The sequence below is a fragment of the Numida meleagris genome, chromosome 1 (assembly GCF_002078875.1).
Source record: "Numida meleagris isolate 19003 breed g44 Domestic line chromosome 1, NumMel1.0, whole genome shotgun sequence".
NCBI classification, from domain to species: domain Eukaryota; kingdom Metazoa; phylum Chordata; class Aves; order Galliformes; family Numididae; genus Numida; species Numida meleagris.
In genome coordinates, this window is record NC_034409.1 from 75,194,096 (window position 1) to 75,209,526 (window position 15,431).

The following is a 15,431-nucleotide window of genomic DNA, read 5'->3' on the forward strand; positions in this document are numbered from 1 at the left end:
GCTTAGTATTCCTTATATCTAAGCTTAAAAATAAGCAAAAGAAAAGCTAAGTAAGCCCTATAGCTTTCCAATTCCCTTCTAGCAAAGCAAAGAAAAAGGAATTTAAATCCAGTTTTTATTCCTTGTTGTAGGAAACTTTTGCAGATGTTCGAAGGGGATAGGGAAAGATGTGGTACATAAAGTAACAGATTGAGGGACACAGCTGCATAACGTAGAGAATGTTTTAAAGTGCTGAGGAGCTGTGACTACTCCATTGGCTTAGATTGTTACAGGGAAGATGTCTCAAAAGATTTTATTTTCCTCAAAGAAAGTTCTATTCCATTTCTATTAAAATAATGTCATAGGTGTCTCATTAAGGTCCAAGATAATAAATTGAAAGAAAGAAAAATGTAATCATTCTTCCTGTTGTGAAATCACAGGTTTCCATATTAAAGATGGCTTTTTGCCATTTACAGTCTTTAAGCTGTTTCCAGGATTTCTTGCAACTGGGAAAACTGAGTATCAGATGCAGAGCACTCACATAGCTTTTGAGACTCTGTGCACTCTTTAAAAGTGCCATGTAACTAGAGCTGAGACAATCTTAATGATTTAACTGTCATCTCTGGTGACCAGTAGAAAACTGAATGGTAGAATGGTTATAATTTCATCAAATGCACCAAACTGCTCCTGGATCCTAAGAATTTGCTCTACCAAATAGTGTTATTGTATCTTTGTATCTGTTGTAGTTTCCATGGAAATAGGAGTCATTACTTTCAGAGTGATCTCTGTGATGTATTTGAAGTTTTGTCTTCTCAACACAAGAACAAAACCAAATAAGAACAGAATTTCCCTCAGATCAAAGCCTTCTTAATTCTTATCTAAAATTTGTGAAGACAGAATATGAGTCCTGAATCATACTGCACAATGTTTAAGAGTGATCTTACTATGTTCCTTGTACCTTCTTAATTAAATATTGATTCTCCCCATTTTCAAATGTCCTTTTTTATTGTTCTTTTCTGTCATTCATCCATCTCTATATCAGATGATAATCATGATTTAATGCCCATTCCAACCATTTCCAGTTCAGGTCTCTTTCCTGTCTACTCCCTTTCTGTGCTTATCCATGCCCTTCTATCTTCCTTTTCTCATTCCCTCCTGTTTTTTCTCTGCTTGTCTTTTCTTCCCGCAGCACGTACCTCTTTTCTTCCTGTATGTTCTCAATGCCAATGGCACTACTCCGTCGCCCATGGAAACGGCTGGTTCGAGTACGTGATGGGCTCCTACCAGGCAATGCAAAAGACTAGAAAAAAGGAAAGTGTTACAGGAAGGAAGAAGGGAAACAGGACAGGAAAACTGTGGTGAACCAGAAGAGCTGGAAAGGGAGTTTGCAGCGCTAATCCAGATTCTCTTTCACTTTGCTATGCTATGTAGTAGCACAACACAGCTCCAACAATGCAAGAAAGAATACTTTCTGTCCATGACAAAGAGAAGCAAACATTCAAACAGGTGGTAAGACAGAGAGATACAAGATACACAGGAAGGTACACAGCTAGAATAGAGAGAAAGAAGATCAGGAAAGGAGGCAAAATCATTATAAAGTAGTGAAAACTAGAAGTTAAGGAAAGAAGGAGGAAGCAAGCCCAAGTCAATACTGTTCTGTGACTTTGCAGTGGTAACATAACCTGAGTAACTGGTCACCAAGAAATTCCCACCCTGAAAATTACTTTCTTAGATAACTCAGAGTTGTTTTTTCTTCAGTTTGCCTCCACTGACATTACTAATGCAGAGACCACAATAAGCTGCATGTGCTTTGGCTAAGGTAACCATATTTCCAGTAAGAGAAACCTGGATGCTTTTCTGGAAACATATTTGTCATAGATGTATAATGCTCTTATCTTTAGAATCCCTATCAAATAAGAAAGTCTTTGATAGTGTCTAGAAATATTCACTCTTTTTCTCATCCCAAACACTAATAACTCCACTGTTCTAAATCTGAAAATTCTATCTACAGCAAAAGAGTATTTTGAATAAACCTTGCCCATTTATTTGTTTTAGAGAAAAAAAATTGAAATTGACTGGTGAAATAGAAAAAAAATAGAACAGTTAGTGTCCTTATGTTTTCAGATCTAGTCATACAGCAACACAGTACCATTCTGGTGAAACCACAGTGCATGCATTTTTTTTAAGTTATGACAACCTACAGGATCTAATACAGGATAGCAGAGATAAATGTTTGATGTAGAGTCATGTTTTGTCTTCTTCTTCCAGTCCGCATCAATCTTAGCTCTAGTTTGCAGATGAACTGGCGCTAGAGATAGCCACAGACAAAAAAGACTGCAACGCATGTTTTCACTACTTGTGAGATGGAAAGATAGAACAGAAAGAGATTAACAGAGGGACAAAAGGACAAACTATTAGAGAAAGAGAAACAATATGTGCAGGTGGGTCACAAAGGTTTGCCAGATTTCTTTTTACAGTCCACCCTAGTACCTTACCGCAGCAATGGCCTTAGGGCCCTCGGCAACACTCTGGCTTAGAGCAAGGCCAGCTGTCGTCGGGCGGCTGGGCATGGTGGCTGGCTGCTGCTTTCTCATGGATATCCCCATGGTATCCAGGCTCTGGCTGCGGCCTCTGATCACCCGCTAAACAGAAGGGAGGCAGGGAAACAGACAAACACAGATACACATACAGACATGCACACAGCAGGGCACTATGAAAATCACCACAGCAAGGCTAGAAAGCTGGGACAGACCAACACCAGAAACACAGAAATTCTAATTCCTCAAAGGCAGCATCTTACCTATAACCCATTTTTTTTTCCTGGCTGATTTATGGAACTCACTCCCAGTAAAGAAATCTTCCTCAAGTATATTTTCTGCTTTTGTCTCATTTATTCTATTGCAATAGAGATTCCCTCACAGCATCCCAGCTTCCTGAATAAGACAATATCATCTGATGCAGTCTTGCCCAGTATAAGCTACAAAACACAAAACTGAACTGAAGACTATAAGGTCATGCATGAACGTGACTTCTCTTTCCAAGGAGAGAGCAACAATCTGAAAATCTGCAGCATTTGAAAAAGCCATTTTCTGATATTTCTCAGTCTTTTCCAACCCTTTGCAAAGGCTGTTTGTGTACAATGACCTGTAAGTCATAGTACCTGCTGTAAGTCAGAAAAGGACATTTTGGAGTAATCACTTTAAGACATAGGTGGTTATGAAATTTCTGGTTAGTAGCAACAGGAGAGTAGATTGATTGTTCGTACTACTACCGAAACATCTCAGATCCGACTAAAGCTACACATAAACTTAGTAGTTATACATGACTGGCTTAGTTTCACCATCCTTAATGACACCAGTCAGCCCACCAGACAAAACAAGGGGAGTTCATCTAAAGAAAAGCTATTTTCAGTAAGTCTCTCTGTTCAGACAGATAAAAGAAATTGGTGAGACAGAAGTGAGAAAGTGAGAGAAAGGAAAGTGATGCAAAATTTTTCCTACATAAGCAGCTAAAAATTAATTTCTCCTGTTTGTACAAAAAAATTTGCTTTTGTTTATTGTCTTGATCCTTGCACTTTTATAAGTAAGTTGTCACCCAATCCTGACTTTTGAAAGTGAGTCATCTAAGCTGAACAAAAGGAAATTAACTCTGGCTTTAGAGAGAAAGTAAAGTATCATTATTTTTTAAACAATACTCACTAAGGTTTGTTGGTAACTCTTGTAGTAGCTCCTGCAACTCTTTCAGTCATAATGAAAATGAACTGGAAGTTGTCTACAGTGAGAAATTAAAGCCGCTTCCTACTAGCTACTAGTTATTGCAATTCCTCTTGTAAGCACCTAAGCCCTTCCCAACAAGGAGTGAAACCCCATCTAACACTAGTCACCAGCATGAAGCATAAAGAGTTTGATGTCCTAGGGACAGTATAGGATTCCATCAAGGACCAAACTTTTGCTCTACAGAAAGACATACATGAACTGGAAAAATGTCTATTTTTGAATGATATAGTAAAGCACTGTTGAAGATGCTCTAAAGAAAGACTGCTACAAGAAAAGTCTTCTTTTCCATCTCATCCTCTGCACAGCTGATCACTAAGGTCGATATTCCTGGTGGGACACAGTGATCTTCAAAAAAAAACAAACGTGGACAACTGGTAAGGAACTGCTTCAATCCACTGTCACCCACCTTGAAATTCTCAAAGAAGCCCCCACTGCCATTCTCTGTCTTGTCATCTTCCTCTATGGGCAATCCCATCATACAGCGGCTGCGAAGCTGCAGCTCCTGAAAAAGGCTCTCCAAGAGGGCACTTCGGGTTCTCTCCTACATCAACATTGGGAATGAAAATATAGCTATTATGGGGAGAGTGTACAAGGGTGCTGTTACTGCAATATCCCTCATCCTCATTTAAAAAATAAAACAAAAAATATCATGAAAATTAATTTAAACAACATTAACTGATTTTAGCTGTGTAGATATGGAACTTAAAATTGTAGATAGCCCCTTTAAACTCCTTTTAAATCAAGTCATAATGGACATCAGGTTTTACAGGTGATGAAAGTGAGGCATGGGTTGAGGGCAGCTGCAAGCAGCAGAGCTTGGAAATGGATTTGGGGACTTTGAACAAAACTCTTAACAGTATGTGCCCTGAAATGCAATACTGAGTCTCAGCTAACACAGAATTTCCTCCAGCAATATATATGCATCATATTCAAATTCTTACTAGAGGATTACTCCATGACATTAGAATGTATCTGTTCATATCCTACCACGCCAGCTGAGATATACAAAGGAAAGATTCACATGGCTAAGAATAATCAAATTTAAACTTCCAAAGGAATATTAAGCATCAGAAAATTAGAAAAGAGTAAAAAAATATCTTGTATTTTCTTAACCTGGCAGCAATATAGTATTATATTTTTTAATGGAAACAAATAGTTAATCAGCCCACCTTTAATTTAGCAAATTTTTCAGCTCGATAGCAGCTGTATTCAGCATTGATGAGCTTGACAAGAAGGAATTCACGAAACTCTGCACTCTACAAGACAAGATGAAAAACAGACTGGAGATGATGACAGCAATAGAAACATCAGGTGATAAAAGCTCTACCTTAGTACTCTTTAGACCTCCAAAGATTGTCTTTAGACCTCCACACTGACAATACACAGTGACTGTCAATAAAAGAGTGTGTACTATTTTTTCCTGCCATCTAACACTGGACCAGAGAAACAAACCTTTCTAAATATGGCTGGATTTGGTAGAGAAGGTCCAAAGAAGGGCACATCATCTCTGGCTGTGACTGAAACCTGAAACAGTACAAGGGAATAAAATCAATATAGTAATACAAGTGAGACTTTTAGTAATTTCAAACTTTTATGTCTGCATGCATGCATGTTGTAATGTATATATCCGATACACTGTTGTACCTCCAATTCCTTCTGAATGATTTACTTTTTCCAAAGGTATCTATCGGTTCCCGAGTTCAGTGAATGGATCACAGAATTATAAAATCACTTGATTTGGAAGGGACCCTTAAGATTATCTAGTTCTAACCCCCTACTATAGGCAGGGACACCTCCCTCTAGACCAGGTTGCTCAGAGCCCCATCCATCCTGGCCTTGTATGCCTCCAAGGAGGGGGCATCTGCAACCTCTCTGGGCAACCTGTTCCAGTGCCTCACCACCCTTACAGTAAAGAATTTCTTCCTAATCTCTGGTTTAAATCTACCCTCTTCCAATTTAAAGCCATTTTCTCTCATCCTGTCGCTACTTGCCCTTATAAAAAGTCCCTCCCGAATTTTCCTGTAGGCTCCCTTCAGGTACTGGAAGGCTGCTATAAGGTGTCCCCAGAGCCTTCTCTGCTCCAGGCTGAAGAGCCCCAGCTCTCTCAGCCTGTCCTTGTAGTAGAGTTGCTTCATGGCCCTCCTCTGGACCCTCTCCAACAGCTCAACGTTCTTCCTATGTTGAGGGTAACAGAACTCACCTCCCTCAACCTGCTGGTCGCGCTTTTCATGATGCAAGTCAGCATACAATTGGCCTTCTGGGCTGCAAGTGTACATTGCCAGCTTATGTTGAGTCTTTCATCAACTGACACCCCCAAATGCTTCTCCTCAGGGCTTCTCTCAAGCCATTCTCTGCCCAGCCTATATTTCTGCTTGGGAAAAGCAGAAATATAGGTCCCAGGTGCAGGACCTTGCACTTGGCCTTGTTGAACTTCATGAGGTTGGCATGGGCCCACCTCTCAAGCCTGTCCAGGCCTGTCTGGATGGCATCCCTTCCCTCTAGCATGTCAGCTGCACCACTCAGCTTGGTGTCATCTGCAAACTGTGGGATCTACATTCAATCCCACTGTCCATGTTGCCTTCAAAGATGTTAAACAGCACTGGTCCCAGCATAAATCTCTGATAAACACCACTCATCACCAGTCTCCACTTAGACACTGAGCCACTGATCACAAGTCTCTGAGTGCAATCCAGCCAATTCCTTATCCAGTGAGTGGTCCGTCCATCAAATCAATTTTTCTCCAATTTGGCAACTAGGCTGTCATGTGGAACAGCGTCCACTGCTTTGCACAAGTCAGGTAGATGACGTCAATTGTTTTTCTTTCATCCACTGATTCTGTAACTCCATTATAAAAGGCCTCCAAGTTTGTCAGGCACAATTTGCCCTTGGTGAAGCCATGTTGGTTGCCACCAATCACTTCATCTTTATTTTCCATGTGCCTTAGTAGGGCCTTCAGGAGGATCTGCTCCATGATCTTTCCAGGCACAGAGATGAGACTGACTAGCCTGTAGTTCCCTGGATCCTCTCTTTTTCCTTCCTTGAAAATGGGCATTATGTTTCCCCTTTTGCAGTCAGTGGGAACTTCACCAGGCTGTCACGACCTTTCAAATATGTTGGAGAGCTTGGCAATTTCATCTTTCAATGCTGTTTTACCTCCCAGAAATGCAATCATAAAGTAAAATCAAAACACCTTGCCAAACCTTACATTTTAAAGTGTTCTTAATAATAAATATTTTTAATAATAACCAATGTATTTAGAGGAGAAAAAAGATGCTTCTATCCAGCCTGCAAGATTCACCTCCACCGGACAAACCAAATGTTAATGTTAACTTTTTTTTTTTTTTTTTTTAACCAGACTTCTCAGTAGAGATATACTGTACACTAAGGGGAATACTGGGGAGTAGACCAGTACAGTGATACTACCTCTATTAGTCACATGTAATAAGCACAAAAAAGCAGTTTCTCGGCAAGAGATAAGTGCATCTATGCTTTTTTTTTTAAACATGCTTCTACCTCGTATGCCAATGCCAAAAAATAGTAATGCAAGTCAATTTTTCAAATACTGTCACTTTGCTCTTCACAACACTTACCATGTATATGTAGCTATCTTAACAGAAATTTCAGTTATTTTTTTCTTCATGTTTGAGATGGAACAAGGAGCAATATCATTATTTCCCATTTCATGCAACAGGGGACAACAGCAGTGCAATTTAACAGCAACTGCCTCAAAATAACACCCCATTGTAAATGTCACAGAGCGCATCACAAAGTCGTATGAATTTAATGAGACTAAGAAGGAAAGAGGCCCTTAATTTAGCTCATATTTCTCACACTATAGGCCAGCTACCCTAGTTACAAGGCCTCCCCCTCTCCCTCCCAACAGACTAAAATCCTGCTTCGCGTTCTTAATTTTCTGTTTGTAAAAATTGATTCAAATAAGTAAATATAATCAAAATTCAAATTTAAGCATTAGACACTAAAGCCTAGAATGATCTCAAGGAAAAATTATTTAAAATTCCTTTGGAAAAGCTCTTACACAAAACTGCATTGGCCCCAGAGTCATGGCTGGGCTGATTTTTTTTAATGAAATGATAAAGGAAACCTTGCTACTTTGACAAAAATAATGCCACTGCATGTAGGCAAAAGCAATACTGGGAAGAAAAAGACAATTGGCAAGCTTCCCCAGCTCTTTTCATTAAAAAATCCAGTGAATTTATGTGCCCTGTAAGATGGACAGCAAGAGAATGAGAACCTCATGCCTCTGATCACCAGGCAGCTATTTTGTCATGACAGACTTAGATGTCTACAACATATAAAACAAAAGAATGTTGTTAATCCACCACCACTACTCCTTTTATGAATGATGAGATGGAGATCCTGTTATAATTTTGATATTCTTTCTGCTCTTGTAGATCTAAAACGCTTAAGAACTCATTATCATCAAATTAGAATTTTTCCCTATAATGAGACATAGCACTTCAATTAAAAAGTTTGTATAATGGAGAATACATCACAGAATGCAAAATAATATGTGTTCTGATCTCTCAGCATTGTTGAAAGTTGAATGTAAATTCATAGAAACATCCATACAGACCCATGCAATAAAGAGCCCTGGCAAGAGGCTGTGGATACATAATTTTTGTTCAAGTAGGGCTCCTTTCAAATGGATGGCCCTAAGATGTAGCACTTCTCTTTCAGACGGACAGTGGTTCCAGGATCCCCAAAAGCAGATGCTGCTGGTTAGAAGTCCACAGAATAGGCCAGCCAGCTCTATTTGACATACAGTCTCAGGATAAGCAAGCTCTCAGCACTGTGCTACATAGCATGAGCAATGAAGGCATGGCTGTCACTAAGCATCACACAAAGTTAGGTGAATGAGTTCTTCTTGAATCATACAATGCAAGAAAGAGATCACCCAAAATGTGTTCACTTGCTCCTTGTGCTCTTCGATATAAACACAAAAACTTTATCTGAGTTTGTCTTGCATTAAATCCCAAGTATTAAGCTTTAGAAATCCATCAGCTACACTGAAAAACATGCAAGTATGTAGTTTCATGTGTACGCACTTACAAATCAATCAAACAATTTTTTTTTTTTACATTCTATTTGCTAGGTATAGACAATAACCATTCGTGGACTCCATTTAGTAAAATATTAGTGTTCCAGAATCTTGATCATTCTCGGTATTAGCTCTTAGCCTTCTCCAGCTTATCCATATTTTTATTAAGTCTGAATACTCACTAAGCAGGAGCACAGATTGCTAATAGCAGAAATCACATCAATCAGAGAGGACCTCTGGCAAACCTACAGAATAGGGAATAACACAGCAGGAAGAAGAATCCTAGTCAGAGATCGAAGTGTGGGTAAATGGGAAGGAGAGCTGGTGACAAATACTGGATTTCTAGGTTTACTAGTTGCTTTTCACTGAGAATGTGGTTAGCATTTACTGATAGAGCAAGCAAAGCTGTTTGGATGACAGCTGGTCAAAGTTGTACCTCTCCCAAAAGCCCAAGAACAGGTTGTCACTTCAAGGGTCGAAGTCAGTACACCACCACAGAACAATTTGCTGGCTCTGTTTACCTTGTAGAGAGTCTCCCCACTGCTGCTGTGAGTGAGCTGAACTACCACATACGCGTGCAGGAAATTAGAAGCAATCATATCAGGCACAAAAGGTGTGCTTTCATCCTGGAAGATGATGGCTACAATGTCATTTCCAATGTGACGCTTCCTCTGAAGCTAGAGAGAAAAAAGGAAAAAAACATGGAGGTGAAAAAGAGTAGAACAGTACGACGGGGCCTAAAACACCAGTCTGTTTAGCATCTCCAGCTGATCTTCTCTAGCGAAACCCCCATCACCACTTTTACCATTCCTCCTGTCATACTTCCCAACATCATGCAGTCAGGTGTTCTTCTCTTTAGTTAGCTCCTCAGTAGATATCCCTCCCCTCTTACCCACACCCCTGAATTCCTTAGTTCTCCTCACAAATACCTGTTGGGAATCTCCTTCTGCGAAGGGCAGTTTTGTAGATACATGAAACATGATCTCTTTGCCCCGGAAATTTGTATAAACTGATTCGGTGCCTGTTTGACCTCTAATGACATCCAAACCTCCCCGGAACCTGAACAAATCCACACCACATGATAGGTTGGGCAGGACACAGATGAAAAAGTGGAGAGAAGAAAGGAGATATCAGTAATGCTAGCCTGTGCATCAATAATATCAAAGGTAACTTTAAAGAAATCAGCAACAGAGGAGTACTACATCTTCCCAAAACAAATGCACTGGTCGAACCTGCAAAATGTTTCTGCTGATGAACAACCTTCCTTGCTAAAAGCTTTGAAGCTAAACCTGGGATCCTCGAACAAACTACTTTGTTTGGCATTTTTCTGAGAAAAGCAATCCATATTTTAGAACTAGAGAAAGTAGCTCTGTGGCAGAGCCACATACTGTCCCCTGTGATTGCAAAACAAACTTGCGTTTATACAGTCAAAATAAATATTTTCTTTGATGATCCTGTGGGACATGTTGAAATACTCTAAGATCCTTAAATGAAAATTTTTAGCTGAGGCCTAAACTCCAACAGATTCTGAGGCAGGATGGTTGACAAAAGCATGCTGGGCTTCTCCACCCTCCATCCCAGCACTCCATATGTAGGATTCATCCCACCAAGACTCACTGGTACCAACGATAACATTACTCAGGGAAAGGACCAAAGCTCCCATTTCCTCAAACTGCATGCACTGGTATACAAGCATTTCAAATGTCCTCTTGAACCTGAAGTGCCCCCTGGAGTGGCAAACACTCCATCAGCCTTGTCAACCTCTGATGATGCCTTACCATTCCTTTAGCTTGACCTCAGTATTCCTAATGGCATCTCCCTCTCCCATCAATCCTTGTTTAAAGTCTTCAGTCCAGCCAAGTTACAGGCTAAGAGATATTTGTCCCATCATAGATGAAGTCACAAACCTTCTGCGTTCCCTAACCAGTCCTGACTTTAAAAATGTGCTTGTTACACACCCACGGAAATCCTGCAGCTGAATCTTGTCCCCAAGGAAATCCAAGAACTCCAGGAAACCCAGACTCTCTTCCGTGTTACTGAAGACTTCTTCTTCAGTTGTCTTCAAAAGGAAAAGAGAAAAGCAAAAACAGTACAACAATTAGGCAAAAACACAGTTCAATCAGCTTTGAGGACCTGCACAAAGGAGAAAAATCAGTCAATACAGGGCAAGACTGTGTCCTTTCTATTTAAGAAGTCTCTATTTTCTAGTATCCCATACTTTCCACAGGACGCTACAGACCTTCTTATTACATTGAAGCTAAGAGAACTGACTTTCTGTTTTGTCTTGAGGATGGTAGGATCTGAATGAGCTTACCTGTCCAGGTTTCTGGTAGATTACCCCAAATTTGAAGTTATTGCTTATGACATGTTCATCAAATGCAACAATAAGCTGTGAAGCCTGTGAAAATGAACATACAAACTATCAGTTGCACTTAATTAGCCAGCCCTTGATGAAAAGATACATAGAATCAGAAATTTATACCTTGGGATATAGGACAGGAAAGAAGCGTTCAACATTCACGTCTTCACACAGTAGCTGTCAAGAGACAGAGAGGGAAACAAAGTGTGATTATCATGTGCTCTAGCTTGCCACAGGCACAACAACATGGACACTCATAATTATCTAACAAGAGTCCTTTCAAGAGAAAAGTCTAAGGTAACATTAGAAAAGAGAGAAGAGGAGCTAAATGGAAGAGTGAAAGGGGAAGTGTATGAAAGAACTGGTGCAAAAAAAAAAAAATAAAAGAGAGAAGTGGGAGGACAGTAATGTGAAAGTAACTTGAAGGTTGAGAAGTAAAGAGACAGAGATAGACTCATGGTATAAGAGTGAGCAGGCAAGCAGGAATCTCACCTTTGCCATCTGGACAGCATTGGGAAACTCATTCAGACAGGAAATGGGGATCAGATCATGTTTGGTGCCAGTTCGCGTCCTGGAATAAAATAAAAACCACATTAGAGTAAATGTTGAAAGAGGCAGATGCAACACTGGCTCTTCAAACAAACAGGAGACATTCCTTCAGATTGTTCTTGAAACAGTTAATTTCAGAGGAATAATTTTAAGCTTATTGCATAAAATCACTGAAAAACAAGGAGTACTTACCGCTCATCACTTGTTGTGGGGAGCAGGGAAAGACAAAACAGGGAGGCACAAGAAAGACGTGGGCCTGTTAGAGCAGGTCCTGGGGAGAGCCATGAAAATGATCAGAAGACTGGAGCACCTGTCCTATGAAGACAGGATGAGAGACTTGGAGTTGCTCAGCCTGGAGAAGCAAAGGTTCCAGGGAAATCTCACTGTGGCCTTCCAGTACTGAAAGGAGGCATGTATGAAGAACATTTAAAGACCTTTCACCAAGGCCTGTAGTGTTACAAGAAGTAATGGCTTCAGACTGAAAGAGTCAAGATTTAGATTATAAATAAGGAGGAAATTCTTTACTTATAAAGGTAGTGTAACACTGACACAGGCTTGCCAGAGAAACTGTGGATGCCCAGTCTCTGGGAGGTGTTCAAGGCCAGGTTGAATGGGTCCCAGGGCAATTCAATCTTGTGAGAGGTGTCCCTGTCAACAGCAGGGGGTTGGAATTAGATGATTTTTAACATACCTTCCAACCCAAACCATTTCATGATTATATGATTCTCTGCTAAGGCTCCTGTTCCTTTCCATTCTTTTATTGCTTTAAGAAATAATTTGCTTTTTCTTTTCCATTTTCTACTACCAAAATTCAGACGTGTCAAATACAGTTCATGGACACGGGATATATACATATAATCCAATATAATGGGATAGAGACAGCCTAGGAAGGCAGATCTGTGCAGAGTATGGGAGGTAGAAATTGGTGTGGCAGTTGTCCAGAAAAGCTTCCTTTCTTCATATGTATATTAAAAAAGAGGTGTCTTTCTAGGGAAGCAGAAAGATTTGGCTGTCAGAGTCCTCTTCCACCAATATAAACAACTTATTGGGCAAAGGTGCTGCCTGTGGTAGGATATCTTAACAGAGAAATAAATATCCTTCTTTCTTCACCAGTCCTTTCCATGTAGGAAGGTTTCTGGGCAAGTGTGCTCTCTATTTTTTTCACCTAGAAGATTCTTGCTCTGCCTAGCACTCTGAAGTGTTCTCCACATACAATGGTGGAAAATACCAGTGACAGTCTTGTAGCAGATTCCTACCCATGTTTTCCTTCAGTACTGAATGAAAGATGACAAGCAGCAATGGTATGTCAGTTGCTTCAAGTAGCATATTGCCTACCAGAAGTGGGCCCAGTCAACAGAGTAAGAAAAAGCTTTTCTGCAGCATACTTCTCACCTATACAAGATCCATCTCTGTTCTTCCTCTAGTTTATTCAGCAGATCTCCGGGCTTTGTGAAAGCCCTAAAGGGGGCACACTGGCACATCAGAGGCTGTCCTGGGAAGCTAAGGTATGTCCTAGCTCACCTTCAAGTGGTATCTAGCCTCAAGTACAAAGCCCAAAGACAGGCCTGAGCTAGTCTGCCCTCAACTAGGAAATGTACATTCCCTTCCTTGAGAATGCTCACTTCTCTAAGTAAACAGAATTAACAGGAGTTTATTTCTGAGGGAAAAACAAATGTTTTTCTCAGAAGAATTGTGAGGATGTGCCCACGAACGTTTCAGCTTCCTGAAGGAAACTGCTATGAGAATGTCAGAGGAAGGCAAGAAACGAAGGCTCAAAGGTTTCTTTACAGGCCTCTCTAAGAGAGGGACATGAGATTCACACCCATATCTATGAAGATAAAGTTCAAGGTAAGACGAGAGAGACAGCACAGTAACACACACTTCAACAGCAGGCACTGTTACCTCAGCAACAAGCGTAGATTTTCCTGTTTCTCAGACTGTTCATACTTCACAGAAAGTATCAAGTAGCCCAAGGACACATCACTGGAATAAAAGTTCTGGTGCTCCTGAAAACAGGAATTCAAAATGCATTATTCCCAGCATGCTTCCCAGAGAAGTATACCAGATTTTTTGAAATACAACCTGTCCCTCAGGACTGGCTTGTTTTTTCTTTAAGTAGCAGTGGCATGCTTGAAGACATGCTAACGCTGTCTCCCAGCCTCTTTGGTAATCAGTGCATGAGTATAAAAGTTCATCCACTCCCAGTAGAGCTCCTCCTCAGCTGTAGACTTTTAGAAGGGCTTCTGAGAAGAAGTAGAATGAGAACGTTCAACAACAGATGTTGAAGAACTCCACTTTCTTGTAAATAAATTCCTATATTTGATAGATTTTCCCTGTACCCATTTATACCCTGCATAACACTAAGCATAACTGGATGTAGTTATGGAAATTTTCTGTACAAACAGTAATGGCAGAATCAATACATCAAATACAACATACCCTATAATTGTTCTCTACAAGCATGTACATCTCAGTAAGGATGCAGCCAGAATTCCAGGAAACTACTTTGCAGATGGAGGATGTTCTGAAACTAACACTAGCATTACTTGAGCTTTAGTGGAGTGTGCCTCAAACAGAATGTAATTCAGCTTCTTCTGTCTAGCACTGAACCACAATGCAAACATTTTTACAGGGTCTATACAGAAGTGGCTGCAGCCATATATTTCTTCCAAGTATATGGCCATAGGCCTGGCTGTATCAACAGAAGTTAAAATCTACAGACAAGTGAAATGAAGGGAAATCTCTGGCAGAAATAGAATTCTGTATAAGTGGAATCATCCAGAAATACTTCCATCTTTCTCATCTTCCTAGTAGAGGTTAAACAGTATCAGGAAAACCACTCAGTAGACAGTTCTGGAGCTGGCCACTACATATGGATCAGTCCCTGGGCAACCTGGTCTAGCTGTGATGTCCCTGTTCATTGCAGGGGAGTTGGACTAGATGGCCTTTAAAAGTCCCTTCCAACTCTAAGGATTCTATGACTCCATGATTCTATGATTATGTAAAAATCTGATCAAATAAAGAGACTGAATTAATACTTCAGCAAAAGGTCATGAATTATTGGGTTTGAGGAGAAAGCAGGGCAGAGAGACCAATGAGAATGTCATGCAGGAGATCCAATTCTCTTTGCATTTAATCAGAACAGTATCATAATCTTTCCCTGCTAATGAGAACTTCTGTTAAAAAGAGTAGTAGTAGTACATTCCACTATTAAGTCTCCAACCCAGAAGGATATGGTGAGATTAGAGTGGTATTCCTAGGCTAGAAGGTAAGGTGAGAGTCCTCCTCAGTAAAGCAAAGCATAAATAAAACAGAATAAAACCAAATAAAGAAACCCCAAACAAAAATTATCTCAGCTACACTATAATGGGCAGAATTATCAGTTCTTCTTTATGCCTCAGGTCCATGAAACTGAGGAGTAAGTCACACAACAATCTGCTGGCCAGGGAACTGTTCAGGCCACAGAAAATCAAGAGTTGATTTTAGTAGATCTACTTTTGCAGAGGAATTTTGGGATTTTCCCAGATGAAGTACCCCAAGATATCCAGCTGGATTTCCCACCATTGGTTACAAAGAAAAACATGTTCTGACTATTCACTGAGCTATCAAATGCTCCCAGAGGATAAAAAGCACACACATTAATAGGGAGTTTGATTCCCAAATTCCAATAGGTCCAAATTACCTGGCTGCAAAGTGTTTGACATGGTCA

General features: G+C 40.2%; 1 protein-coding gene across 26 annotated transcripts in view; it reads right to left on the bottom strand.

Annotated features, from left to right (window-relative positions):
* Nucleotides 1-15,431, bottom strand: part of LOC110398018 (rap1 GTPase-activating protein 1-like) — a 52,819-nt gene that overhangs the window by 6,000 nt on the left and 31,388 nt on the right. For 23 of the 26 annotated variants that reach the window (XM_021395342.1, XM_021395255.1, XM_021395331.1 and 20 more), the window contains 12 exons: nt 13,625-13,728; nt 11,666-11,744; nt 11,297-11,350; nt 11,129-11,212; nt 10,773-10,873; nt 9,744-9,873; nt 9,336-9,491; nt 5,208-5,279; nt 4,925-5,011; nt 4,162-4,296; nt 2,475-2,621; nt 1,176-1,279 (listed from right to left, as the gene is read on the bottom strand). In XM_021395342.1, the coding sequence (XP_021251017.1) occupies nt 1,176-1,279; nt 2,475-2,621; nt 4,162-4,296; nt 4,925-5,011; nt 5,208-5,279; nt 9,336-9,491; nt 9,744-9,873; nt 10,773-10,873; nt 11,129-11,212; nt 11,297-11,350; nt 11,666-11,744; nt 13,625-13,728 (1,253 nt within the window). The remainder of the gene's footprint in view (nt 1-1,175; nt 1,280-2,474; nt 2,622-4,161; nt 4,297-4,924; nt 5,012-5,207; nt 5,280-9,335; nt 9,492-9,743; nt 9,874-10,772; nt 10,874-11,128; nt 11,213-11,296; nt 11,351-11,665; nt 11,745-13,624; nt 13,729-15,431) is intronic. The other 3 variants (XR_002438184.1, XR_002438183.1, XM_021395439.1) reach the window with 2 other exon arrangements.